The sequence below is a fragment of the Zonotrichia leucophrys genome, chromosome 4, assembly GCF_028769735.1.
Source record: "Zonotrichia leucophrys gambelii isolate GWCS_2022_RI chromosome 4, RI_Zleu_2.0, whole genome shotgun sequence".
In the NCBI taxonomy this organism is placed as follows: Eukaryota; Metazoa; Chordata; class Aves; order Passeriformes; family Passerellidae; genus Zonotrichia; species Zonotrichia leucophrys.
The window spans coordinates 44,217,162-44,235,951 of record NC_088173.1 but is presented as its reverse complement, the minus strand read 5'-3'; the positions used below and the strand labels follow the sequence as shown (position 1 = coordinate 44,235,951).

At 49.6% G+C, this 18,790-nt stretch overlaps 1 protein-coding gene and 1 long non-coding RNA gene across 4 annotated transcripts in view; one reads left to right on the top strand and one right to left on the bottom strand.

Annotated features, from left to right (window-relative positions):
- The window catches only part of ANTXR2 (ANTXR cell adhesion molecule 2), a 76,605-nt gene extending 69,553 nt beyond the window's left edge, over positions 1-7,052 (top strand). For both annotated transcript variants that reach the window (XM_064711524.1, XM_064711525.1), the window contains exon 17: positions 5,216-7,052. In XM_064711524.1, coding sequence (XP_064567594.1) covers positions 5,216-5,254 — 39 coding nt within the window. In that variant the 3' untranslated portion in view covers positions 5,255-7,052. The remainder of the gene's footprint in view (positions 1-5,215) is intronic.
- Positions 1-18,790, bottom strand: part of LOC135446937 (uncharacterized) — a 179,164-nt gene that overhangs the window by 30,285 nt on the left and 130,089 nt on the right. The gene's annotated exons all lie outside the window — the stretch shown is intronic.

Below are 18,790 nucleotides of genomic sequence, written 5' to 3'. Positions count from 1 at the left end.
ACTTTTTAAAACAACTTAGTCCTATCTTCCTGCCCTTTTTTTCCTGCAGCTAAAGCAGGTCCAAGGGGTGGAAGGTGGCTGTGACGTACCTGTAACTGTGCAGCCTTTTCTTGAGTTTCCTTGGGAAATTCAGTTCCTGGACCCCAGACCTTGTGACTTTTGGAAATTGACATCCAGGACTGTGGGATGGCTGGGAAAGATCATGAGGTTCATGCATGCATGCTATGGAGACTACATTACATAAATCTGAGGAAAATACACAAATGAACATCTTTTTCCACTGAAGCTGCTGGTAAAATTTGTTTAAGTAAAAAACCAAATTCTTGCTAGGGCCCAAATAGCATCATTCAGTTGTAGTTTATTTCTTTTCATGATGATGTGTTACTTTAGGAGGCCTTTGAGCCCACCCTGTGGTGTTTTCAGAGCTCACCTCAGCTCTGTCACAGGTGTTTCAGCCAGCAGTTCAGGAATTCTGGGAAAAAGCTGCCTCAAGGGAGCCCCAGGAGCAGATCCTGGTGCCTGCAGCAGTAACAGTGGTTCAGGAGCAGTCCTTCTAAGGAGTTACTGCTGATGAACTGTGTGACAAACAGTCCGTCCAGCAGCAGGTCATGCTGGGAGGCAGCTCTCCAGGGGTTAAAGTCCTGCTGCCACACCATGGCTCAGGGGTGCCCAGCAGGACCTCTGCAGGTGCCACCTGCACAGTAGCAGCGTGTGGGCTCTGCCGCAGGTGACAGGAACAACTGACAATGGATTTACCTGTGGCAGCACGCCTGGGCACAGAGGAGGTCTGAGTGCTCAGAGCCCGGCAGCACAGCCCTGGGCTTGGTGTCAGCAGGGTGGGAAACCAGTTTCAAATGCCCACAACACCCTGAGCTTCCCAGAGAGCTGGGACAAGGGATGACCACATTGTGGGGGACAAAAAGCAAAGGGGAGGGAGATGATGCCAGCACCCAATCCCTGAGGGCTGTTCAGACTGCACAGGATGGGGTAGGTTAGCAGCCCTTCTCCACAGTAAAGAGTAATCTAAAAAAAAAAACAACCAAAAACGTCCCTTCAGCTGTACACTTGCCAGTGGGTATTTATGGGGTGATTGAGTGTTGCAACTGAAATACATCCCAGGCAGCGGAGCCAGGAAGGAGCAGTCAGATTTAATGCCAGAGGGGTTTTAGTGCCCACATGAGCCAGGTGACACAAGCTGTAGGTAATGCTGCTTCTGCCACCTCTGGAACAGGGAGGTCATTGAGGGCCCTGCCAGACAGTGGGGTTTGGCCCTGCACAGGCACTCTGGTTCTGCTCCCACTGCCCAGGGGAAGTGCCAGCATCAATTCAGCGAGGAAACAGGACTGAGGCAGGTGCTGCCATGCACTGGCACCTCAGTGCCCAGTTTGAATCCCTCCCAGCTTTACTCCCTCAGATTTCCCTTTTACTGTCACCATTACACACAAGCGTGCAGGTCCCATGCCTTATCCCAGTGAGATGGGATCTCACCTTGCCTTATCCCAGTGAGATGGGGATGTAATGACTCTGAAGAGGTGTGGAAAGCAGAAAATGGCCTGTTTCCTTGTATTACCAAAGAGGAAGAGGTGTACACAGTCCTGTTTGTGTAAGGGCTACAGGGAAGAACCCACTGCCCTCAACTTGGATCCTTAAAGGGAAGCCAAGTGCAGGCTGGGCCACAGGGTGTGTGTGAGAAGAAACAGAATCAGATAAAGCAGGTTCTTGCCTGCTGACCCACACTGCAGCAGCAGCCTGGGCAGGCTGTCCTGGGGAGCTGTTGGGAGCAGACTGCTTCCCGGGGACAGGCTGTGCTCACAGGGATGTGCCTGTGGGGGATGGAAGGTGCTCTGGTAGTGCTGTGATGATGGGGCAACAGAAACGACACAACAGTGCTCAATACGTGTCTTGGGAGGGACATTATTCTGAAGCCCTGTCCTTCCTCGTGGCTCTGCAGGCACTGATCACACACAGAGAGCAGGATCATTGCCAAATCCCAAAAGGGCGTGTGCTCCTCATGGGACACTGCAGCCGAGGTAGGAGCACATGAGTCTCAGCAATGGCCAGTGGGATCTCAGTCCTCCAAGGCCAGGAGAAGCCAAGCTTTTAGGACATTGGGTATCACATGGAGCAGCAACTGTCCAGGCAGGACAGCACTGCCAAGTGCTCCTTTGGGAAAAGCAGTTGTTCTTAGTCCTGAGCCAGATGCTGAACACATCAGCAATGCCACCCATGGAAATTTTTCCCACAGATACAACTACTCAGCATGCTAAAGGAAACATGCAAGGACAAGCAGCTGAGACCAGGCAAAGCAGCTCAGCCTCGAGTCTCAGTGCAGTCACATTCCAACCCAGATCCAGCCTGCTTCACCTGCCCTTCCCAAATTCCTGATGAACATTGGAAGGGCTCCAAAGGAGCCCATGCCATGTTCTCCTGCCCCTGCTGGAGCCCAGAATTCCGCTGGGATGGCACCATGTGTCTGCTCACACACACACAGACTCCCCAAAGTGCTCATCACACCTGGCTCGCCACAGTCAAGGGCCAAGCTCCAGGCCCAGGGTGGACACTGTCCCAAAGTGATCTCTCCTTCCCCCTTGCCCCCAGCACTGCCCACAGAGCCTTACGGCTTGGAGAGGGACATGACGGGGAGAGCTGCTCCTGCAGGCCCCTCCTGGTGCCTTGTTTTGGCATTGCCAGGTGAGGGATAACCTGGGGTTTGGTGTGAGCACTCACTCCCTGAGATCCCCTGCCCTGTGACAATTTCCACCCTGTCCTGTAACTTAGATTCAGTAAGAAATATGACAACTAAAGAAATGGCTTGGATGTCATATAAAAGAGTTCCTTCTTAGGTAAACCCCCTTGCCATAGATCTCTTTCCTGTTTTTTCTTGGTGTTAGAGACCTGCCACATTGTTACCCTGCAGTACCTCTGGTGCATCTATGAGCTTGAAGAGTGGGGTTTTTCCTGTTGGATCTGGTGCATGGAGACAGATCTTATATTCCCTGCAAGGATCACAGAATGCATGCATAACTCATTTTTTAATTACTCTCGTGCTAAACCACTAATTTAGTGCAATTTCATACGGAGTACATGTTGGTATTGTTAAGGTTTATGAGCCAGTGATTTACAAGGCATGGTACGTCAGAACTCAAATTGGTTGGATTGATGATTTAATTGAGCACAGGGACATGAGTGTAACAGTAACTCCCCACACTGGGGTATCCTGGCAATATCACCAGGTGGAGAATGCCCTGGTGAAATTGGTTACATGGAACATACATGTTTTAATTGGGAAGTCCAAAACCAGACTGGTGAGACTAATGTTTAGTAAATAGTGCTTCTACTTAAGTAAATAGTTGTCTCTGTAAAGGTCAGATTAATCAGAAGAAGAATTTAATATTCTGTTTCTAAAAGCTGGTCTCAATGATGACACAGATATTGCTGCATGGGAAGTTTTGGATGCTTTTCGAGGAAGGACTTACATGAGTCCAGAGCTTTTTCTCCACACCAGTTTGCAGGAGACAGTGCTGTTAGTCACATCACTGAGTTTCTAGTAACAAAAACCTGCAGCTCATTGATCTGAAGTGATAAACCCCTAACAAGTGAACACCAGCCTTTCATCTTCTGCCTGCCTCAGTCTGCCCATCTAGAATGCAAATGGCTGAACTTCCCACTTAAACTGACAGTCTGTTATTACATGTTACATGTCTGATGCTGACAGTGTTTGGAGAGCTGTGTTTCTTAGGGCTCTGAGATTCCCCAGCTCAGGGTGTTCCCTGCCAGTGACAGGGGCAACAGTTTGCCTGACCACACAACTTCTTTCTCTCCTCCCTTCTCCATGAGTCATGGAATAAAGAGATATGGGAGAGAGGAGGGGAACCAGAAAGGGCAGTACTTGTTTACTTCTCCTGTCTCCCTGCTCTGCCTAGAACCACTCATCCTGGCAGAAAAGCCATGTGGATATGGCACTTGGGGACACGGTGGTGGCCTTGACAGTGATGAAGGAATGGTTGGACTAGGTGATCTTAAGAGCTCTTCTAGCCTAAAGGATTCTATGATTTATCTCTGTACATCTCTTCTACATTTATAATACAGATGGTGGCAGCCAGAAGTTCTTACAGTTCCTGTCCCCACCTTTTCACCCACTTTATATTTCTTAAACAGCTGACAGAAACAGAACTGAAACATTAGGAAACCCCTTGATGAGAACACTGCCCCTCTCGTGCCAGCCAAGACCCGCTTGAGTCATGCCAGATAACTGTGTGCCATCACCCTTCTTGATACCCAGAAAAACTGCAGATCAAACTAAATGAATGACAGGAATATGAAACTCAGCCCAAATTTAATTTGGCAATTCCATCATCTCCCAGGTTTGAGCAGAAAGCAGTGATTTCCCTCCAGTAGCGCATCTCTCAAAGCAGAAATAAGGATTCAGAACACAAGCAGTGCTGTCTGCTCCAAAGCCAGCACTGTTCATGTGGCACCATCCTTGACAAATGCCCGTGACCAAAGGGAAGGAATTGCTGCTGTGCCAGAGAGCTGCTTTGAGGCTGCACACCCTGCTCTAACACCCCATGACCCTGTAAGAGTTTAGGCATTTAAAAGAGCTCCAAATGAATAAAAAAGGCTGAAGATTTTGCTGTTGGAGTGGTTTCATTTCAGCTACACTGAAAGCTGTCAGGATTCACCTGGACCCCTTTATGAATATGGCATCACAAGAAACCCCTTTTCCTTCTGTGCACAGCAATTTACAGATCCTAAGTAGAGAGTCTGTAGGTGCAGAGCTAGGGTTATTGCTAATAAAATGCAGTTTCAGATCAGCAGCAGCTCTGCTAACTAACAGTCACATCTATCCATGTTCTCTGTGTGAGGACCTGGCTTAGGAGAGATTTGGGGGCAGGATCTGCCTTCCCCATGCTCTTCCCTCCCCACAGTCAGATGGGTTTGGGTTTGCTCACTGCAGCTTGACAGAATTTGTGAATTATGCTCACAGAAGGCCTGGGAGTGTCAGAATGTGTCGCCCGTGTCCTCGTGCTTGCCTAGAGCCTGCATTTGTAAGGCAAATGTGGTGCCTCACTCCGGGTAATTTCCATTAATTCTTAAAAGGTTTTTCATGGGTTTGTTATTTTCCCAAACATTGAATTTCAACAGCCTCCTTCCAGCATCCAGCAACCTCTGTCTGTGTGCTACTCCACCAGTAACAGCTTCTCTCTTCCCTCAGGGCCGCTGTATCAACTTCACCCGAGTTCCCTCTCAGTAGAGGAGAAGAAGCGGATACCAGGAGGAGAGACAGCCACACTGCCACTGTCCTACCCAGCTGAGAGAACCGAGCCCTTCCTCGCATCCCTTGGACCATCTTGCAGCCCAAGCTCCACAGGTTCCTGCATCCCTGCTCCGGGAGCCCGCATTCTAATTCCACACTGGTGCTCTGCCCGTACCCCGGAGAGCAGCACTGCCATGAGTGCCTGGCTCTGTGCGCCACTGAAGGGACAGCACAGACACCAAAGATGAGAATGCTTTTCTATTTTTTGTTATTTGCTGTTTTTTTAAGGACTACAGATTCTCAGGACACAATGTGCTTTTAGCGGCGAAGCAGCGTTCCTCAGCTGCGGCGGAGGCACGTGGTATTTACACAGGGACTACTCGCCACAGGCACAGGATAACAATTCCCACCAGGCTAAGCAGGCGCAGAGCCAAGTGCCTCAGAGCCATGTCAGATTCCCAACCCTTGCCAGCTCCCTCCGTCGTGCCTTACGGGAACCTTCTGACTGGAAATCTTGTCACTCTAACACTGAAAAGTGCACACGCATGACAAAATGTAGACAGGATGCCTCGAGGTATCAGTAGCAAGCAAGACTTTGCCCTTTAGTTTTTGAAGACACCTTTCTTTCATTATGCACCCGGGACAGGAAGGAATTACTAGAGCGTTATTCCGCGGGAAGACAGCCTGTAAGCAGAGATCTCGAGCCGAGTTGGAGGGACTGATGCTTCAAGACCTTGACACTGTGGCTGGTGGTTTTTTCCCCTTTCCTGCATTCACAGTTCAGTAGCGCATAAAACATCATCATCTATAAACATACCTAGCAGTCGTAGGCTTGTGTATTTTTTTTTTTAGATTAAAAAAAGCAGTAGCCACTACACTGGTATCTCAGGGTTTTTTCCCCCCGCAAATCTCCAAGGGCTCTTCAGCGTCACAAGCCAGCAACCCTCTTTGCATGAGAATTTCAAAGTTTAATTAATATAATTAAAGGCAACAGCAAGCAGCAGCCTGTGAAGATTTTGCTCATCTTTTTTATGCCTTTTGACATTGAATGACCTATTACTGTATGTGCGTTCCTCAGTGGCGGAGGGGGCACCGAACGTTGGGTACGATTCCGAGTGGGAAAGACCTCTTTGCATCAATTCGGAAATTAAATTTATGGGAGCGCCGGCCATCACCAAACATCGACAATGTATGTATTATAATTTTTTAGAAAAACCAGTGTCGTGTCACGTCGACGATGCCAAATTATGTTAGCGTGAGCGGAAACACTGTGGGGGAGGAAGGAGGGAGCAGCTGAAGAAAAAGGCTCAAATGATCCAGTCACTTTCGATACTGTACTTCAGAGGCAGAATGGATATTCGAGTCGAAACCTGACAAAGCGCGCCCGCTTTGATGGGAACTGGTATAGACAATGACCAGTGGCTGGGTCAGTGGGATGTCTCTCTGCGAGCAGGAAGGCTTATCAAATGACACTAAAAATAAGTTCAACAACCATCACGTTGGAGGGGAAAAGGCGAACATTTCACATTTGGTGGGCATGAATGTGTGCAAGATGGAAAGAGCAATGCAGAGCATCCTGGGCTAATTATCTCCTTTGTGCTCTTCATTGGAATCGCAAGGGACAGAAATAATTCTCTTGGTCCATGTCCAAATCTGTGGCACTGCCCAAAGATGCCTTTACATTTATCCACTCGCTTACATCTTCTGCTTGAGTTTATTTATGTCACTGGTAGCCTCATCAGCAACAGCCATGTCTGCACATTAGACTATAAATAAAATTATTATCTAAGTTTCAGTCATTATTTCCGTCTTCTACTCCCTCGTAGCCTCCCCATCATTCCCACATCTCAGACCTCTGCTTTCCAGTGCCACGGTGACCTGTGGTGCTGACTTCCAGAGGCAGTCCACTTTGCTTTGCACAGCGTGGCCAGGAGAGCTGCCACAGTTGCACCCAGGGGACCCAGCCACCCAGGGCCGGGGAGAACCCTTCCAACACCACAAGGATGCTGCTCATGCCTTGTGGAGCATCAGCCACACAACCAGAACCACTAAGTGCCTGCAGTGACGCCCCGTCACTGCAGAACCACAGCTTGGGTGGCACTGGCCCTGGGCTGGGGACGTCTGACCCACAGAGCCCAACCAGCAAGCCCTTGGCTGAGCTGAAGCACCTGACTAAATCTCTGTGCAGTCTCCAGCCCAATGCAGGACCAAGAGCGAGCGCTGGGCAGGTGTACCAGGACACAGGTGAAGTCCTGCAGTGCTCCTCAAGGCGCTGAGGTGGCACAGCTGGAAGCACTGAGCTCAGCAGATGTTAGGTTAAAACACAATTGGCTCCCTCTCACTTTTCCTTCCTTTTCCATGTACACTTGACACATTCCAAGGTATCACTGGAGCGCTGGCTCGTGTTCTGAGCTGTGCTGTGTAACAGGACAATATGCAGATGAAGAGGGTTTCTCCCTCAAGTTTTTCTGCTGCCTCTCAAAGAATATTTGTAACCAACTGAGACACCGAAGTAGAAATCCACTAATCACTCTTTGTCCTTTCTGCCTGTGCCCATTGAAAACCATGAAATGAGCAGTTCTTCACAGAAAGGCTGATCACAAGCAAAACTGCATTTTGAGTCCCTACATGGATTTTCCCTTCTAACTGGCACAATAGCACAGCACTTTACACTTAGCATTTTGGTGCAGATAATACTTGAGAGTTTCCTTATTACACAGTGTGGAAATGTCCATCACAAATAATTTGTGGGGCAAGAAGCGTAGGGTGATATAAAATCCCCTGATTCAGGTGACACAAGTGAGACTTCCTTGGCAGGAGTGCTCAGGATGGCTCAGAGAGCTCTAAAGAGCTGTGTACAAAGAGCCCAGCAATGCCACCAAGCAAACCCAAAGGGCTCCTCTCACCAGTGAGGCAAGGGAGAATTCATGGGGACAAGAAGATCCTCAGTATAACAAGGCTATGTTTATTTTATACATTTTCATAACAGCAGAAATGAATTGGCTGGAGTTAATATGAACAAAACATTAATTTTGCCATGTTCCTTTTCAGTTTTTTGATTTAACAAGAACTACAGCATTCATCAGGCATGAACCTGCTGTGTGTAACTCAAGGGAGCTGGGTCAGAGTGATCCAAGGCAAAATGGAAGGGAATTCTGAGTGCTGTGATGCAGGCTCATCCCGAGCTCTAGGCACTGCAGGACAGTCCTGGCTGACTGGTACTAATTCCTATTGGGGATTTTCCTGCAGGAAATTTCTGAGCTGCATCCCTCTTCTCATCATCCCTAAGGCGACACCACAGCTCTGCATTTCCCACACTGCAGTTTGTTTGACACACCTGACTCAGCCTCATCTCACTGGAAAGCTCCCACACAGGGGTACATTCCCACTCCTGGAGGTGCTGGGGTTTAGTGGCAAAGATAACTTCATCTTTGACCCCTCTCAGCAATGGCACCTCATGCAGGTCATCATGGGTTTGCATCTCTTTCCTGGGATTCTCACAAACTCCCAGGACACAGACTGCCCTGACAACTGTTGTCACCTTACCATGTCCTCATGGTTTGGATCATACTGACATACTCCAGGGAAAAAACAAAGATCAAAGTTTGGAGTAGGGGAGATTTTGTTTTTCCTTTCTGCTGTTTCTCCTGCACATGCAGGAGGAACTTGGGAATTCTGTATTACGTCATTTCAGATCAAACCTCCCTTTCCAGCTGTGGAAGAAACGGCTTTTTTTATTGGTCACAATTCAGACTGCAGGGAAAGGTGAAAGAAACCCAGTGCTATAAATGAGGGAGAAATCCCCATTCCATTTTCTCTCGTTGAGTGGTGCCTCATCACCACAGGAACCCTGCTTTGCTGCAGGACAGGTGTTTTCCTTAGTTCACTGGGAAGCAGCAAAGGCACCAGCACCGCCTGCCTTCAGAGTTCAGCTTAGGGAACCCCTCCTTCACCAGAGGAGACACTGAGGGGAAATTTGGGAGGTCAGCTCTGCAGTGCTGGGAGGCAGGATCTATCTCTGACCTCCCCTCTATGTGCTGCTGCATCCAAAACAGGCATGGCAGTGTGGTCCTGGTGACAGCTCACCAGCACAGACACCAAGCTCAGGTGTGGCCAGAGCAATGTCCCCTTCCCACATGCCAAGTGAGGGGCTTGGCTGTGTCCTCACCCAGAGCCAGGGCTGTGGCCCAGGGAGCTGCACCAGAGCAGGACACGGGGCAAACGGCCTCACGTGGCCAAGGGGGCTGGCACTGCACTCCCAGGAAAAGCCACAGCAGGGGCAGTGTGCGCGGGCTGAGCAGAAACTTCAGAGGCTGCAGTGAGCAAGTCAAGGAAGTGCTTCATCTGCTAAAGAGCAGCTTCTGAGTACCTCTTGTGCCCTTACAAAACTAATGCCACAATTTCTAGGCAGGGCCTTATTAGACCTGGCATGTCCTATTTTACTTCACAAATCTGTTTTGCATTGGCTCAATTAAAATTGTTATATATTTTTGGGTCCTGTGTAGGTGCCATCTGTTTAACAGTGCAATTGGGTCCTGTGATGCACTTGTAAATTTTGTGCTGCAATATTTTTTTTTTAATATAATGAGGGACTTTGGATGCAAGAAACTGCCTTTACTTGATAACTTTTTGAGTCTTGGCAGTGAACTCACAATGGTTCTTCCTGTGCTACAAGGATGGCTCCACAGCCCATGGAAAAGCAAAATTTGATTTCCATGTTTGCACCAAAATTGCATTATTTAATTCACACTAATTTTTTTTTAATTTGCTTGCTCTGCCTGATTTTGTAAACAAACCTAATTTCCCAAACGGGAATGCACAGGATTGCTCAGCTGGGGCCTGTGGCTGCTGCTGCCTTCTGGGGAGCTCTGGGATGTACCAGTAGTGTCCAGGAGCCCACTGCAACAAACCACAGCTGTCCTCACTGGAACTGGAAACAAACCTCCTTCTGAGACAAACACCCCACCTGCAAAGCCAGATGTGCTCTACAGCACAGCTGAGCCCAGGACAGATCTCCCAAGAAACTGAACTCAAACATGATTTTATACTTTGAGGGGTTTGAGCAGACCATTTTTAGGTCTGCTCCAATGTCACCAGCACTGAAATAACATTCCTGATTCCCAGTGAATCATAACAAAACCCCAAACCCATCCCATTGATTACTTCCTCCTTTAAAAGCACAATCTCAAATTCTGCTAAATTCTCCAACACATTGTAGGAGAAAAGCATCTGCAATGGCACCAATCCTGCAGCATTTGTTCCCAGGGGTTCCCAGGTCTGCTCCACAGCCAGGAGAGGGGTCCCAGGTCTCAGCATTCAGGTTCCCTAAGAGGAACTGCTTTGTTCTGGGTGGTGAATTGGGCAGTACCCAAAAGCTCCCAGCTCCCTGCAGCACTGCTTAGCAGGACACTTAGGAAAACTTGTCCCAAACAGCATACTGCTCCTTAAGCTGCCTTCAGGGACATGGATTTACCTGGAGCACGAGTCCTGCCCATTTCAGGATGTAACAAGACATGACTAAGTCACTGAGAAATGCCTCCCTGACCACACCACTGGTTTTAGCATTAACTCAAGCCCCACCTTGGCCCCGAGCACCTGCCCAAGCTCCAACAACAGCCCTCACTTCCCTGGAGATATCTTGAGGGCACAGAGACCCCTCTGCTCCACCTGTGGCACTGGAGAAAGGATTTCCCTGGGATTTAGCACAGCACAGAACCTGACTGCTCGATACCTGCCGCAACAGCATGGGCTGCAGTGGCCTGAGACGCCTTCCCCTCTTTCCCCACACCTCTCCAGGCTATCCATGCACCCTGTGGTTCCTTGGGACAGCTGCCTGGGATTGCCAGCCCCTGGGATAGATGGTGCCTACTGACAGAGCTGCAAGACGCTGATTAAATTATGTGCTTTGGCCAACCTGCATGGGGAAAATTAATTTGAGTGCCAAGTGATGGGTTCAGTGCTGCCTTGTTGGAACGGGGAGGTTGGGCTCTGTGATGCTTCATCTCCTTTTATTTGATTAGGCAAATTAGGAAACAACAGTGTGAAATGCATTATTGTACTGATCTGATGTCCAAAATGTGAATCTCATTAGAGCTCTGGCCTCGACACTTTTTTTTGGTTTCGCTGTAAGCTGAGGAAGAGCAAGTAGGCGAGAAATAAATATTTTTCAAATTACATTGGAATGGCAGTAATAAACATCATATTCTGTACAGGCTTCAGTCCCTGGAACAGCTCCTCATAAAAAGCATCTCTCAGCTTCTGGAGAAATTCAGTACAACATGTGCAAGGAGTGGAGGAGATGCACCAGCGAGAGGAGGTCAAAGCCAGATAGGGTGATCCACTGACCCAAGTTCCCTTAGAGCTCTGTGGGGTGAGACCCTGGGAGCAGGGACACTGTGGCCCTCCAAAGGGATGCTTCATGGTCCTAGAGGGGGCTCTGCAGAGCCTCTCTTGATAAGGGTGCATGCTGTGGTGGTCAGGGAGAAGATAGGAACAAAGCAGGATGGATGGCAGGGTGCCCCAAGCCCAGGGGACAGCCAGGCACCATCCTGCCACAGCACGGAGAGGGGAGCTGGCCCCAGAGGGCTCTGCTCAGCCCAGCCTGTGCCAGAGCTCCCTGCAGAACCTCCTCACTACACTGGGCCCTTGTCTGCAAGGCTGAACTCAAGGTCACTCTGTAACACCAGGGGTGAATAAACCCACAGTGTAAAAGTAAAACAACACAACATTTCACTGCAAAGGGCTCTCTGAGAAGAGCCAGTGCAGGTATCATTTGGAAAAGGGTCACTTCACAATACAGCCCTTCCAAATTGCAGCTCCAACTCAGAATTAATTATCCTTTCACTGTCTTGGGTTTTCTTTTCTTCTTTGCTTCACATTAACTGCAGCTGAAATTATTTTAAAGCAATGATCTTGAACGTCATGTCCTTCAGCTGGCCCTGAAAATCCATTTTCCATGGAAAGCCTCCTTTCTTCTCCAAGATTTCTGAGAGTGTACAAAGCTCATCAAGGCTCTAGTTCTCTAGGGGTGTCAGATGCTTGGATAATACCCAGGTGTCTGCCTGCTGGACCAGCTCCAAGGTACTTTATTAGCATGAAGAGGCCTATTTGGAAACAGTTTAACTCCTTCGGCTCCCAGGGCCTAGCGTGTGTCCTGCAGCAGCAGACAGACACCAGGACATCGCCTGTGCACGGCTACAAATGCAGACTCTGAGTCACCACCACTCACTGCTACATCTTGAAGAGGAAACACCTGAGATGTCCTGTCATCACAATTGGAAAGATCACCTGGTTTTGTCCCACCCACATGAAAGCAGAGAATTGCAGAGACAACTGCAGACCACAGCTCTGCTGCACACCTGAGGCTCAGCCCTTCCCCAAACTGCTTTGAAAAATCCCAGTGGGCTCCTCTTAGGAGCTGTGCCCTCCCTCATGACAGTGGCAGCATGAGGGGACACCGTGGGGCTTGTTTTCCAGGCATGGCATGCAGCTTGGCATTCCCAGGCACGGACTGACACAGGATCCTGAGATGCCCTTGTCCCTGGCACCAAGCAGGGCCTTTGCTGTACCAGGGCAACCTGGAGGGGCAGAGAGGACTTGCCCCTGATCCATCTGAACACACGCACACCACCGCAGCAAAGCAACGGAGCACGTGAAGGTCCTGTCAACATCCACTGACAATAAAACCTGGGAGCTGACACCCTTGGATTGCCAGGGACTGCTGGAAACTTCTGCTCCTGGCTCCAGCAACCTGCCCCAGCAGTGGCAGAATGTCTCAGCATGGTCCCACAGAAGACACCACGCCCACTGGAAAAACACACCCTGCTCCAGCTTGCTGCTGAGATCACATGGTCTGCATCCCACCCTTTTACACAAGATATTTCCTTTAGTTTCCAGAGTGTAAAGTTGGATTATGCAAAACAAAGACACAAAACACACAATTCTCAGCCTTAAAAAATCAGCTCCCACTTAAAAAGCAAAGCTCCTTTTAAACTGCACACTGTGTTGCCTCAAAGCTTGCAGCAAACAGCTACAAATTTGAGCCACCAAGATACGTAAGGTTAGAACAAATATGGTCCCAAAGGCTCTGTTTAAAATTTTAAAAGCCCAAGGTTTAAGTTATTTGTGAGCTGTTTGAGGCCTTTTCTTGGATTAAAGAGATGAAAGCTTCCTTGAAGTTTGGGGCGTTTCCAAGTGTCAGCTGGCAGCAAGAAAAGAGTGGCACCCAGAGCCAACTGTGTTCTCCTTCCCTGCACTGCCGACCAGGCCACAGGACAGGAGACATGCACCTCCTCTTGGAGATGACTCCTCCCTGAACGTCACAGCCACGCCTATGCAACCAAAGAAAACATGTAGTGTTGCCAAAGCATTACACAGCATAGGGAGGCTGTGAGAGAGTGAGGTTCTTGTAGCTGGGCTTCCAAACACACTGAGGAAACATGGATTTTGGGAAGAGCAAAATGAAGTTCAGGCCCTCTGTGTAATGGGGCTCCACAGCCCACAGCAGCTGAGTGGGGAGGAGAGAAGTTGTTAGCTCTCACCCCAGCTGGAGGGAAAAGCAGCATGGCCCATCTGAGCCACAGAGAGCAATCAGGGGCCAAGGGAAAACTCGCACAGTGCTGCTGCAGCATTGTACCCAACACAGTCCCTTCCAATCTCCATGTCCTCCTGCTCTCAGAGATGTCCCAGTCCTCACACAGATGTCTCTGGGGATGTCAGCTGAGCCCAGGGATGTCCCAAGCCCTTAAGAAGGGCCATCATGCTGGGTGGTGCAGCTCAAAACATCCACAGCTTCATCTCCTTGCCAGGAAAGGACTGCACAAAGGGTTCCTTGACCAGGACCTGGACATTCCTCAGCTGAATTGCCCTGATGAAGCCAATGCTGAGTACACTGACACTGGGAGGTGTTTCTTGTGTCCTCAGAGAACATCTGGAAACCATGCTGGGACAGACATCCACTGCCACTACAACAAGGCCAGGCCCACCAAGGTGTCCATGACCAGGCTCCTCCTCCCAGAGCTGCTAAAACTGCATTTCCCTCTTCTCTTCAGGAATGAAGCCATGTCTCTGACATATGCACCAGCTAGAGGAACTTCACCTGCAGGGAGCTGATGAGGACTATTCCAATTGTGGCACTGGTTGTATACAGGGTGGCTGGTGGCACCAGCTGCCTGCTTTCCCCTCTAAACCCGCACAGCCCCACGGGATCAGTTTAAGTGACAAAACCTTCACGGAACCAATGAGACTCTCCTGTTACTTCTATTTGTTTTCTGTTTCACAGTGGCTTCTCCCAGCAGCTGAAGTTGAAACAGGACTGGCTTCAAAGGTAAACATTTCTCACAGCTTTCTCATCAACTATATTAAATACAGTCATAACCTCCCCCCCAATATTTTTTGTATTTGCTGAAGGATGACGTCCTCCTTGCCTTCAGCGTGTGCCAGATTACTCATAAACCTGGACCATATGCCACTGCAATTTACTGATGGGCCCAAGCTGTTTTGGTAGATACAAAATCCGAGGGGATTAGGGAGGCTCGAGCCGTGCTGAAAACAGAGCAGCAGCAGTGGGGCAGCTGCTTGCTCTCTTTGCTCAGCCTCAATTTAGGTCAGGGGACAAGAGCTGCCCCATGCCAGGCTGGAGGGCCAGGCTGGCTGTGGGGGCGCACATGGAGGGGACCCCAGCCATGGGTATCTGCCCCTTGTGGTGGGGCTCACTCTCTGTGGGGCAGGTGAGACCATAGTGCTTCCTCAGATCCAGAGCCTGGCTACCATGCCCCGTGAGGGGCCCTCAGCTCAGAGCCAAAGAGGAGGTGCTTTCCCCCCATCCCACGGTGACCCCTGCCTGGCAGTGCGCCTCAGGGTGGGGTAGAGCATGGTGACAGCCACTGGTGGCTCCAGCAGAGCTCCCTGCTGAGACCTGCCTGGCTGGTGGCCTGTCCAGAAGGTGGCCGGGTGACTGGGGAGTTATCACAGCTGTGTTCCTGCATACCTGGCCCAGGGAGGGATGTGCTCGGGGAGAGAAAGGACAGCTCAGCAGGAAGTCCCACCTGAACCAGGGCGTTTCCTAGGTGGGGGCTATCAAGTGCAAAAGTGCTCAGAGCCAGCCTGTGGCTCCCAGGCCTGCACCTTGGCTGCTGTCTCAAGAGCCTGAACTCACATGGAACATGGAATGACATAACAGATCTGCTGACTTGAACAATGCCCATTTAACACCCAGCAGGACACACAATGCAGCTGCAGCAAGCAGCTAATTATTCAACAGCTTCTTCGCTGCTGCACTGGAACCATCCTTCCCCTCCACAGTATCTTACACAAGGACCTCCATCACCTTGAACAAAGCACTGCCTGCCACCAGGAAATTCCAAAGGTCTGCAGAGAGCACCAGGGAATGGGGACCAGAGTGGTTGAACACAAGCACCCCAAACTGCACCATAGTGACAGGAAGCAATCCTGACTATGGTTGTTGTGCATGGAATATCAAACTTTAGTAATGGGAACCTGCCTTCCAGAATATTCCTCCACTAGGTATAATTTGGGACTTCCCATCACTTAGAAGATGCTCACAATCCACATAGCCTGACTGGATTTCCAGCTGTTGGAGCTTCCCTCCAGACCACAATGTATCCCCTTGCAAGCAGTTGCTCCTAGGGATTACATTACTTGGCATGTTTAAGTAGATTAGAGTGCCCATTATGACTTTTAAGTAAGAGTTCATGATTTTACCTCTCATGTCTCATCTTGACAGCTGAAATGCACCAAAAAAACTGCAGACTTCTCTCTGCTGGTCTTCAGAGGGTCAGCAGGGCCTGACCGCAAGAGCCTGGCCCAGGCCCTTGTGTCCAGTCCCTGAGAAGGGTGGGGCCATGCTGCATCCCACTGGCTGCCAGACCTGCCCCCACACTGGCAGGGACATCCCTTTGTGCCCACCCAGCACAGCTCAGGGCCCACGGGGCTCTGCCTGTGAGCCCTGAGCACCTAGTGACAGCTGTCAAGAGACTGAGCACAAGTATCTACTAGAAGGGTATGGCTAAGGTTTTCTGTGTTATTTTACAGATTTTTCTCCTCAGGTTTGTCACGGCTGTGTCCCAGAGTGACCCCAGGCCCCCCACACCTTCCTTCAGAGTCAGGGCAGGTGGGATGGAACATGCTGCTCCCTGCTCTGTGTGCCCAGATGTGCTGTGCAGATGGGTCTGCGGGGAGGGATGGGGTCTGGCTGCTGTTTACAACTCTTATTAAACCCATTCTCCTTTCCTAATTATTATAATAGTTCCTGAAAACACCACCCATGGACTTTAAATGTTTGATGTGTGCTCTAATGAAAGCTGCGGAATTATCCCATGCTCACTGCCACATGGCCCACACAGCAATGGAGATGCTAAATAATTTTTAAAAATTTATAGTTTACAAGATGTATGTCCCATCTGTGACGATGCAGCAGCTCCCAAATGCCCTGAATTTCACCGCATTAACAACACCTCTTAAAACCAACTGGCTGCGCTCCACAGGAAGGTTCAGTAACAACCCAAGGGGTGCATCACAGTGTACACAGGTTGGAGACTGACCTTGCTGGGACCAAATGCCACCAAGCACACAAATTCCATGGCCAAACCAAGTGCTTTACACCTCCAAGTACCCACACTGCTGTTAAAAGCATTAATCCCATTATACCAGAACGAAAGAAGCTCTTTTCAGCATTTCCACCAAAGCTCAGCCTAATCACGGGCATGACAACAAAAACCTGGTGAGTTCAAATGCAGTATCCCTGGAACGATCAATCCCTGGGGTGAGATCAGGAGTCACTTTTTCCTCCACTCCCAAGAGACGTTCTCTGTCACAAGGCAAAATCACAGAAACTGTGCCCAACTTAAAAACTGAGTTTGGGATGGGAGCCAGAGCAGATGGTTAGGAAAGCTAAACACTGCTGATTTATTTCTTACCCTTTATGCAGCAATATTAGAGACAATGGCCCTGATCAGAACAAATGAGAACAAACACAGGAATGCAGACTCAATAGAGAATTAACAACCAGCACTACCAGATTCCATTATGCTGTGATTAATTCTGAATTTGTGGCAGGATTATCAGCAGCAAACCTCTAGCTTTATCTAATAGAAGCCAAAGCATCCAGCCTTTCAGGGAGGGCTCTTCAGTCTGCAAGGTACTCCAGCAGGAAAATGATGTGGAAGATGTCAGGCTCTATGCTGTAAATTCAGCTGGAAAATTAACTTCCTGTGCCTCCATCCACCCCAAACCCCAAGAAAACACCAGAAAAGTCTGGATAGACACCAGAAGAAGTCTCTGAGTCAGGGAGGTCTGAGGGATGTGACCTGCAAACATGAGGGACAAAGCAAAAAGGCTGTCACCCTCCCTTGTCTGGTCTCTTTTACATGAGCACTGCCTTTACTCCCCATCTCCCACTAGGCATACTGTGAGGCTGGGGGAACATCACCAGGTACTATCCAGCCTCACTCTTCCCTTGCCATGGCTTCCTGGGTGCTCCAAACTCTGTTGCACAACATACGAGGCTTTGGTCACATGATGCCTCAGTTTCCCCCACTCCAGCACACCACAGCCTTCCCACACAGAGCTCCCCTCCACTGGCTGGGACAAAAAGTGTGAGACACTTGTTATGGCCTTGTCACCATCAGCATTCCCATAAACAGGCTATATGAATACTTCACAACTGTTCCCCACTGCACCATGTCACCCCTGGCTGGCCTGTCTGTGCAGAGGACACCTGGCCTGGGAACTGCTGCCCCAGCCACAGGAAATGGCCTTGCTGACGAGGGTGTTCATGGCCGTTATTTGTGAGATGCAGCTGTGGTGGGATGCAATGAGTTCAGCCCTGCTTTGCTCCATTTCCCATAGCTAAGCACACAGTAGCACCTGAGTTTATACCCGAAGCTACCATGCATGAATATCTCATTATAACTGCAAAGACCTTTTATTTGTATCGGGCCCCGCACCAGCGCCACACTGCGGTAATCACCAGAGCTGGGCTCTGGTAATGACCAGCTCCGTGAACCAAACACAGCAGGTTTGGCTCCTTCCATCCTTGGGCCTCCATGATGGAAAGCAGAGGGTTGCTGCCAGGCTGGGATTTTGGCTGGCACATAGTGGATTATAGCTGCAGTCAACGGCGAGGAATTCCTGCCTGTCACCAGTGGTGAGACCACAGAGGTGATGTCATGGCTGGAGCTGTGCTCGGCACAAAGAATCCCAGTACATTACCACAGTCTGCCTTTCAAAGAACTGGTTTCTTATGGCACTTGATCATTCTCAGGAATAGGCATGAGAGAAAAGCCAGTGTCACTGGTTTGATGGAATTTGCTTGGGATTCTTTTAGGACCTTGCTGAAAGTTGGGATTTGTTTCCTCCCACCTCCAGGTAGGGAAGCTGCTCTTTTCCACCTCTGTGGAAAAGGGCTTCTGTGCACAGAGCTTATCTGCCTGTAACTCCTACAAGATCCCATCTCCTAGCTTCTCCAAAACATTCCTAAAGCAGAGCCAAAAGAGAATGGAGCAGTTGGGAGGA